The sequence below is a fragment of the Mirounga angustirostris genome, unplaced genomic scaffold (assembly GCF_029215605.1).
Source record: "Mirounga angustirostris isolate CCGP_5_RB_7025 unplaced genomic scaffold, mMirAng1.0.hap1 SCAF_4, whole genome shotgun sequence".
In the NCBI taxonomy this organism is placed as follows: Eukaryota; Metazoa; Chordata; class Mammalia; order Carnivora; family Phocidae; genus Mirounga; species Mirounga angustirostris.
The window spans coordinates 88872885-88883220 of NW_026991712.1; the positions used below are offsets into that span (position 1 = coordinate 88872885).

Genomic DNA, 10336 nt, shown 5'->3' on the forward strand with positions numbered 1-10336 from the left:
TACAGATAAGGAAATGGAGCCTGAGAGGTTGAACCATGTGCTCTAGGTCCAGAGAGCCAGCACTGATGCCCCAAGACTGAACTTCCTGTGTCACCATGGAGTTTGCCTGGCAGCCTTACCTCTTCCTAAAATCTCTGGGATAGGGGAGGGGAATCACTCCCCGGCACATGCTCTTGCTTGCTCTGGCCTCCAACACGGTACTCAGGGACCCAGGGGTACTGGTATTCTTGCATCAAGGGTGGCCGACTGCCCCACTGTGCCTGGGACTGGAAGGGTCCCTGGATTGCAAGATTTTCATTTGAAAACCAGGATGAGTCAGTCACCCTAACTCGGGTTCCACAGAGGCCTGTGCTTCCAGGCTCTGGTTTTCTGGCTCTTGTTTTCATGACATGCCCAGAACATTTTCTTGGACTAAGGCCAGATGGGTGAGATGGTTTCACAGATTAAGGAGAAAGGGAGGCAACATTCTTTTTAATGCTCTTTTATTTTTGTGTTTTCTAATGTCAGGATCACTAGGAAAGATGATTCCAGTCTCTTCAGCCTTCCATTTCCAGTTAGGGGCCTCCCTACACTGGGGGGCTGTGAAGGTAAATGGGGCTTCTGCTTGTACTATGTGGTTGTCACTGAGAGACAGCTTTTATAAATGTAGGTGTAGCCTGACCCCACTGAGTGATGGGCATGGCTCCTCTACTTGTTTGGCTTCTTTTGCCCCAAGTTACCTAGTTTGGGCCCCTGTTTTGGACTTAGGGGCTGCTGTTGGGCTTGGGAGCTCTTGTTCTGAGTTTGGGGTGATGTGGGCTCAGACTTCTTACTAAGGCAAGTGCATTCAGGCTTGGGCTCCAGACAGCAGCACTTGGCCTGAATGCAGCACGGGGGCTTCTGCGGGGAGCGTGGAGGCTTCTGTGGGGAGCATGGGGGCTTCTGCGGGCAGCATGGGGGTTTCTGCGGGCAGCAAGGAGATTTTGGCGGGCAGCAAGGAGATTTTGGCGGGGAGCACGGGGATTTTGGCTGGTCACACATCTTCTGGAGTTTTGAAGATCCTAGGAAAAAAAAAAAAAAAAAGAACATTCTCAAAAGGAAAGCTGGCTGCCTGCTTTCATTCTCCCTTCTCTTACCCCTAAGTGCATCCATCATCAGAGCAAAAACTGAGACCGGGCTGAGAGGGCAGGGTTGGACGCCTCAGAGGGCACAAGCCAGTCCCTCAGGTCCATGCCTTTCCATGTGTCAGTGCACCGGTTCCTCATCAGGTGACCATTTTCCAGATGGAAACAGAAAGACCAGAACATGTAAGAAAATTGCCTAAGGTCTTTTAGCTAATTAGGAACAGTGTGATGCTTAGTAGCCTGAGTTTGATTCTAGTGTCAGGCACTTCACAAACATTGTCTCATGAATGACCACAGCCAGCCTAAGAGGTCAGTGTTTTTGCCCATTTTCCATAGGAGGACAACAGGGGCTCAGAGGTCTATGCCAGGTGCTATAAGGGGATCCAAGCCAGGTTCCATCCCAACTCAGAGCCTATGCTTGGTCTGGTGTCAAATGCAGCACCCAGAGACCCAGGGGCATCAGGAGTCTCACACCTCGTGTGACCACCCATCAGGCCCTTCCCAAAGACACCCCCTTGTTCCCCATCCCTGAGCTTGTGGGAAGTCAGCTGCTGGGGGGCCTTCAGCAACAGGCCTTCCAAAACCCCTGGGTCCTGGGGCAGCAGCAGCTCACTTCACCTCTGGGCTTTATCGCTTGGTCTGTATAGGGTCAGTGCCAGTGGTGAGGAGGCTGAACAAGACTTTATAGGAGTCCTCAAACGCCAACATTCAGGACCTGTGTAATTTCCTGATTCTTCTAGGAGTGGGAAAATCCAAGACAACCCTGTCTTTGCAACCCACCTTCCTCTCACTCAGGAAATCCAAGTGCTCTGGGCCAGCTCCCTAAGCCTCAGCCCTAATATGTGGCCCTGGGGCAGCTCCCCTGCCCCCGCCACTGCCCTCCATGGTTTCTGCCCTGTTTCCCCAATGGCAAGTGGATAAAAGCTGCTGTCAAGGCCTCAGAGCGGGACAGAGATTCTGGAAGTGGCCAGGAGTCAGCAGGCAGAGGGACTTGGGGAGTCATCTAGCCTTGGGGCAGACATAGAAGGAGGGGAAATGAGCATGTACCCCCAGCTGGGTACATCCCACAGGCCACACAGCCACACTGGGAGGTGCCAGGCCCATTAGAGCTCTGTTACCAAGGTGGAGGAAGACAGGTAACAACCGACAGCAGACAACTGTTGAGGCAAAGCTGCCACCACCCTCTAACCTCCAGCACCCACAGAGGAGCCTCTGACCCAAGCTGGTTTTTTCAACTGAGCCAATTACTGCTGTAAGCTTTCTGCTCGGCACACCCCCTTCTATACCTGGTGCATGTGCCTCTGCATGCACCTGTGTGTGTGCTTGTGCCTGACCTTGCAGAAACACAGGCATGAGGAAGGAAGGACTTGAGGTTTCTGACAATGGCCATGCGGCTGGGTCAAGCAGAGACTTCTGTGGACTTGTTCATTATACTCTAACACCAGAGCACGCGTGACCAGCTCACAAGGTGCTTGTTTCTGCACTGGCCTCAGTACTTCCTGCCCATAGTGTTCTCCATTTCATTCCTGCCCTGCTATCCTGCCACTCCCTCCCAGCCCTGCTCCAAACACTCCACCTGATGCTTAGAAAGCCGTATCTTTCATCTGTGTTCTGAGGATGGGGTGACTCCGTCTCCCTAAAAATCCCCCTCACACCAAAGACTTCCTGAGGGTTACCAGAGTGGGACAGAAAGCTGTATCATCCCCTCCCTGCCATAGAAGCCTGCTTCTGTTCACTGAAGATGTGCAGGATTCTCAAATCAGGTGGTTCCTGAAGGATACCTGTCAGACGACCTCCTTGGCTACAAACTTTCTACTTAGTTTTAAGACAATGATGCTGGACCAGGACTCTTAAGGGGTGGGAGTGGGGACAAGTCATGCAGTCTCTCCTTCCAGGTCAAGAGATGCCAAAAAAAGTTGAGGTGGCAGAGATCTGCCCTGCTGATGCCCTGACTTGCTTGGGAGGGAAAAGGAAGGAGAGAGGCAGAGCAAGGGAGACATACAGAAAATGAACACAGAACAGAGACATCAGCATAAAAATGGGGAAAAAGAGGGGAGTAAAGGGCCATAGGAGTTTTGCTCTCTGCCTCCTTTGCAGCCTTAGAAGCTGTTTGGTGGAAAACCTGTGTGTGCTTGGGCACTTGCAGCGGTGGTGGCGTGTGCACCAGTGCAGGGAACCTGGTACCCTCATGTCGCCCTGTTGTTTGGGGCCAAACCTAAACCCAGGCTCTGAGAGGTAGAAAGGGAGGAGGGAGTGCCTTTCTCATTTTCTGTTGCTTTTCTCTGTCTGTGACAGTTTTTGCCCCTTTATGACTTCTCTCTGCCTCTCTGTCTCTCTATATCATTGCTTTTCACTCTCTCTCTCTTTCTCTTGTCTTCTGTGTCTATGGTTTACCTTTCTCCTCCTGAAGGCCAGTGTTCCTAAATTGACAGTTTGGAGCCTCCTGTCTGTCTGGAAGGCCAGCTCCTCAGGCTCCATCCTTCCAAGTCCAGCCTGGGCTATGATACAGAAACAATTCTCATCTGGGTCACCAGAGGGCACCCAGAGCTCTAGTCCAAGGGCTCACCTAGGAGCTCCCACAGACATCCCCTCTGAGCACATCCCCTATGGACAGCCCCGGGGAACAGGTCCTGAAAGGGGGAAGGTTGCCGTGTCACGGATGGGGAGGAGGTGGGGAATCAGTCTTCTGCGCTGGGGCACTGCGAGGGAAATGACAATTGCCTCAGGTCCCTGCCTCCTGAACTCGTGCTACTACCTTCGTTGTCTTGCTGCCTGGAGAATGGCAAGGTTGGCTTCTCTTTGACCCACCAGCCCAGCCTCATCTCCAGCCACTGCCCCCTCTATGCTCATCAGACTGGCTCAGAGCAGATCCTTGCTAAATTCTGTTCACCTCTGTCTGGACCTTTGCATGTACTCTTTCTGTGGCCTAGAAGAGCCGTCCCCAGACCCCCACCCCCTCACTACATGTGAATCTCAACTTCAACATTGCTCCCTGTAGGAAAACTTCCCTAGCCCGTAGGGTCGGTGCCCCCGATGTAACCTCCTGGAGGTCCCTGCGCTTCTCATTACATTCTTACACAATTGTGATTTCCCTAATTGTCTAACTTCTCTAGTCTGTTGGCTTCTTGAACACAGACATCCTCACCTCCTCCCTGCCACCGTTCTCGGCATTTAGCACAATGTATGACATTATATGAGCTTCAACAAGTGAGAAATGACAAGAAGAGAGGACCCAAAGACAAACTTTCTCCGGGTTACCTGGTCTGGCTACTTCAGTTTCTTCTCAATTTATGATGGTCATGCTTGGCTTCCCAGGAAAATGGTCTTCCCTGGACTGGTTCCAGCAGATATGACCTCCCCTCAGCAGCCTAGTGAGTCCATGATTGTAAGAAGCCAAATGGTTTCTCTTCCCTCCCAGCACCCAGATTCTGAGGTTCTAAGCCTCTGTGACACTGCCATTTTTCTCTCCCTAAGATTCTGTGACTATGACTGACCCAACAGCACTCCCTGCTGGCAGGACCTCTTGACTTCTCTTGTTTCTTTTCTCTCCTGAAGGACGAAGAGAAGTCTATAGTTAATCTACAATCTTTCAATCACCTAAAACAGAAGCCCGAAGCTCATATTTGCATGAACTGTCTACTATCTACCAGGCTCTGTCCTAAACGTGAAGTGTATAAGCTCAATAGAATATAGTTCACATGCCCAAAGCTCTTCCAATTTAGTATAGGGACAATAAACAGCGTCAATCCGCTATCATGAGAATGATGCAAGGGTAAGCCCCAGGTGCCCCAGGTGCCACAGAACACATGGGGCCAGGTTTGGGATCAGGAATGCTTTCTGGAAGGAGTATGTTTAGTGAGATTTAGCTGGCATTGAAGATAGGAAGTGGGACATGGAGGTGTGTGAAAGGTGTGTGTTCCTTCAAACAACATGGACCAGGTGTGGGGGAAGCCCAGTGTGCGGGGACAGAGTGGGGAGAAAGAAGAAGAGGTCCAGTAAGCTACAGAATCAGTTAGAGGCTGTATTGATGAGGGCCTTGTACACCATGAGAAAGAGTTTGGACTTTGTCCTGAGGGTAATGGGAGCCATCAAGGGGTTTTTAAACGGGAGAATCAGGAGCCCTTCAGGGACAAGGACCCTGTTTTATTCATTTTGATATTCCCACCATTTAGCTCAGCACAAACATACACACACACACACACACACACACACACACCTCCTAGGGCCCTTTGTCCTGGCTGGGACACTTCCCCAGGGTCTCTTCTTGACTAGCACCCTCACCTCCTCCAGGTCTTCGCTTGTATGTCACCTTCTAAATGATGCATTATACCCCAATCTTCCCATTTAAAATTACAGTCTGCCATCCTTTCACACCAATCACCTTTACATGGTTCTATTTTCTTTTCCTCAGGAGCACTTTTCACATACATGCAATATACCATACATACAATGTACTATGCATATGATACAATCTTTTATTGTGTTTTTGACTATTGTCTTTCTGTTCTCACTAAAATTAGTCATCCCCAAAAGGGTAAAGTTGGTTTTTTCTACTGACACCTTTCACACTCCTAGTAGTCTAGTTCATGGCACTAGGAAACTTTGAAACCCCCAAACAATATTAATTGAATGTATAATGTATAAATGATGATAGTTCCAAATGTGATATCCTTCCACAGATAGAGCCAAATCTGTGGATCATGATTTGTCTCCCTAGCTCCAACTTGTGAAGTTAAGGAACTCTTTTTTTATGTCTATTCTCAAAGTATCTTCCCAACTAGCTAAATTTGGTGGTGAAGAAAACTGAGGCCAATTGTCAGAAACTAACAGGGCAAACAGTAATGGAGCAAATCTTCATGGTGCCTCACTCCCAGGTTCCAGTCGCCGAGGCCTTGCTTCCTGAAGGTCTTCTTTGATAGTATTCATTATTCTCATCTAATCACTTGGTTCTAAACCCAAAAGGTCAAAAGGATACACAGCACAATTTTCCCTGTTATTCCAGTTCCTTCAGCCAACAGTGATCAGTTTCTCAAATATACTTTCAGGGATATCTTATGTGCAACAAAGGCACACGTATATATCTTTGCCTCTTTTAACAAAATAAGAGAAACTCGACATTGTTTTGTTTATTTTTTTAAAACATATGTTGAGGATCATTCCATTTCAGTATATAAAGAATTTCTTCGTTTGTTGCTCAGCCTGAAAAATAATCTAGAGACACATGGGAGTTCCCAGTCTGGGCTCTTGCAAAAGATGCTGGAGTGAAGGTTTAAGTGTATGTCATTTCTCAGAGAGTATGGGAGAGGGCATATAGTTCTCTGAGGGCAATTGCTGGCTCAAAGGATAAAGCTGAGAGATATTGTCAAATTTTCTTCTATGAAAGTTTTACCAATTTACATAGCTCCTCTCAGTGTATAAAACTGCATATTTCCCCACTAACTTATCAACACAATGTTTTGTTAAATTCACTATTGTCTTCCAATTGGATAGGTTAAAAATGGCATCTGAGAGTAGTTTTGAGTTTTTCTTAATAAGTCAACTTGATTTTCTATTATTAGGTTTAGGATGCACAGTATTTCTTTTTCTGGAAACTGCCTGGTCATTCAGTTTACCTGATATTTAATTGGATTATTGATCATTCTATTATTGATATGTGGTGTTCATACCATTATACTACTATGTAGTGTTCATTCCAAAATTGGGCTGTGATATCTAAAATTTCTTCTACTGTGTGTTTTGACTTTTGACTCTGTTAGATTTCAACCACATGGATAATGTTAATTTTTATGTAAACCGTTTTTAAATTTTTATATAGTTTTTGATTGTTGTGTTATAATTATAACACTGATCCCCACTTTGAAATTATAGATGAATATTCTCAGAGTATCTTTTTTTTTTTTTTATGTTAGTGACCATACAATACATCATTAGTTTTTGATGTGGTGATCCACAATCCATTGTTTTCTTATAACACCCAGTGCTCCATACAGTACCTACCCTCCTTAATACCCATCACCAGGCTAACCCATCACCCCACCCCCTCCCCGCTAAAACCCTCAGATTCTTTCTCAGAGTCCATAGTCTCTCATGGTTCATCTCCCCCTCCGATTTCCCCCCTTCACTTTTCCCTTCCTACTATTTTTTTAACATATAATGTATTTCCTTTTCTTTTCTTTTCTTTTCTTTTATTATGTTATGTTAGTCACCATACAATACATCACCAGTTTTCAATGCAATGATCCATGATTCATTGTTTTTGGACAACACCCAGTGTTCCATGCAGTACGTGCCCTCCTTAATACCCATTACCGAGCTAACCCATCCCCCCACCCCCTCCCCTCTAAAACCCTCAGTTTGTTTCTGAGAGTCCATGGTCTCTCATGGTTCGTCTCCCCCTCCGATTTCTCCCCCTTCATTTTTCCCTTCCTTCTCCTAATGTCCTCCATGCTATTCCTTATGTTCCACAAATAATTGAAATCATATGATAATTGACTTTCTCTGCTTAACTTATTTCACTTAGCATAATCTCCTCCAGTCCTATCCATGTTGACGTAAAAGTTTCCCAGAGTTTCTTAAAAAATGGTTTTTAGTGTTTTGGCCCTTTAAGAACTAGTATAAAATAAGAGGCTTTTTTTTAATGGCTACTTAGTTGTGGCAGCATCATTTATTGACTAGTTGATCTTCTCTTCATAGATTTGAGGGTGTGTTTCTCATGTATTAACTCCCTCTATAGATTTGGCTCCCGCTTTGAACTTCCATGTGTTCTATTGACCTGTGTCTGTGTATGGTTTGGTGCCACACCAACTAGATAACAGCTCTATACTACATTATAATATCTGGTAGAGCATCTCCCTACAAATCAGTCTTATTTTTTAGAATTTTCCTGGACATTTTCCTGTTTATTATGCAACTGTGTGTATATTATTTTAAAGTAGTTCTATTGAACAATAGCATGCATACATTGAGAATATAGCTCAGCTAATTTTCACAAAGTAAACACATCTGCATGAACTCCACCCAGTCAAGAAATAAAGCTTATTCCCTACACAGATTCTGCATCACACAATTCTAGAAACCAAATTAGCAAGGATAGAGCTGGCAAAGGATGAAATATAGCTGGCTGGTGGAGTGGAGAGGCTCTGAAGTCGAGTTTTCTCCTGGTTATGTTGCTATGGACAGAATTCCACAAAGGGGAGCATGTTATCTGCTTGTTGGGTTCACAGGCTCCCATGAGGGATGGGCCAGTTGTCCCAGCATCCCAGTATCTGTCTTTTCTTTGTCCACCAAGCTGAATATCATTCATCTCAGTTACTTCTGGGGGCCCCAAAAGGCTGAGCCTAACCACATTTGTCATAGTCCCCTCCCGTAGGGGAATGTGTGTTTTCCAGGGAGCGAAACTTTCAGGGTAAGGATTCAATCCTCTCCCTCTCCAGTTTGTGTCTCTGCTAAAGGACATTTGGATTCCTTATGGGCAATTGCTACATTTGCAATCTTGTATAAAGACTGAATTGAAACACAGTTAGTAAGCTGTTTTCTTGGTGTAGAACTATAAGCAAAAACAAATGTGCTTGCTATGCAAAAAAAAAGCTTTTAGGCAAGTCCCCTGGCTGCCCTTTCCACCCATCCTGATTACTGTCCCTAAGCCAAGCATACATTCTGGAGCCACCCAGGAACCGTTTAGTGAATTCTTTGCCTCTGGGGTCAGTGGCCACCAAGATCAGAACAGGTTCAGGGCCATTTCTGTTCCACAATATCCTGAACAGTCCATCAACAATATGCATCATCTTGTTGTGGTGTGTAGCAGGCCAGGATGGTATGATCAGAGATACCTCCTGAGTCCCACTATGTGAATGGAAGCAAAATTAAAGCTGCAGCCTTTAACTCAAGCCCTTATCTGTCCCTTGCTGGGATCTGGAAAGACCTCCTCTCTATCACGATTCTGCTTTTCAGGAAGTTGAAGTATCACATCCTTTTCACAACCCCACTCTGACATCTTGGGTCTAAACTGCAATTAGAAAATCTATTCCTTAAGGTAACTGTGGTTGTCCCTTTCCTCCTCACCCCAGTTAACCTCATCAACAGCAAGAGATCAGGAGGCCCTTCAGGGTTGTGACATAGAATAAGAATGCCCACGGGTGCCTGGGAGGCTCAGTCAGTTAAGCACCTGCCTTTAGCTCAGGGCATGATCCCAGTGTCCTGGGATCGAGTCCTGCATTGGGCTCCCTGCTCAACAGTGAGTGTGCTTCTCCCTCTGCCTCTGCTAGTGCTCTCGCTCTCTCTCAAATAAATAAATAAAATCTTAAAAAAAAAAAAAAAGAATAAGAATGCCCAAGTAATTTGTGGCCATACATAGCTATGTCCAAGTCTAGTTTAAGCTTGGCTTTCCTACCCCTGGTGGAAGATTCAGCCATCCTTACAATCTTGAAACATGAACGGTATTTCCTCTTTAGTTGGTTTACTATCATGAATTCCAATTATTTTTCCCAGTGAACAATCCTTCCAGGACAGTGACGTAGTCCATTTGTCAGAGGAATAGAAGTCTCTGTGGCACTATGAGTGCGTGTGTGTTGTGTGAGTGTATGTATGAGTGTGCGAGTGTGCGAGTGAGCCTGAGTGTGAGTGTGGGTGTGTGTGTCTGTGAGAGAGAGAGAAAGCGTGCACACCAGTACGCCAGTTATCCATTTATTACCTTTCAGCTCCAAAGGCACCCTTTAGTATAAGCTCTGTGATAAACAATGCAGTTCCCTTGAGCACATCTTTGAAGTGAGCAGATGGCATCTCCATAGAAGGCGCTGGAAAAGTTTCTTGCAGTTTCTCCCTCAGGGGAGACCCAGAAAGGTCCAGGTGAGTGCGAGGACATCTGATGACACCTGTCCCTGCCACAGTCCCAGATTGGGATTCCTCTGCCACTTAGCAGCTTTGACGTGAGGGCAACCTTTTCACAGCCCTCTCAACCTTGAAAACAAAGTTCCCACAGTGCTTGAACACCCACAGCACCTATGTGAGGGTGGGGAAGGGGTTGTCCACACAGCTGGTGCTCCTTTACCAGTCTCTCTGTTGCTGATTGCTCTGAAGGCCTTCTGCCCCATGGTGGCCCACGTTCCCATCTCACACACAGGCCACTCTGGGTTCCTGATGTCCCCCTCCCCATCTTGCCTTGTGCCTGGGAAGGTAGCCTATGTGCCCAGAAACTTCAGACCAGCTCCGGTTTGGTTAAACCAGAGAACTCTGCT

The 10336-nt window shown here is 46.4% G+C and overlaps 1 protein-coding gene across 1 annotated transcript; it reads right to left on the reverse strand.

Moving 5' to 3' along the window:
* Positions 1 to 687: 687 nt before the first annotated feature.
* Positions 688 to 1020, reverse strand: SMCP (sperm mitochondria associated cysteine rich protein). Its single transcript, XM_045899011.1, has one exon. The coding sequence runs from the start codon at positions 1018 to 1020 to the stop codon at positions 688 to 690; it is 333 nt and encodes a 110-aa protein (XP_045754967.1).
* Between the last annotated feature and the right edge of the window lie 9316 nt (positions 1021 to 10336).

What these genes read in the sequence shown, in the direction of transcription:
- SMCP (XM_045899011.1), bottom strand. Translation starts at nt 1,020, where the DNA reads ATGTGTGACCAGCCAAAATCCCCGTGCTCCCCGCCAAAATCTCCTTGC.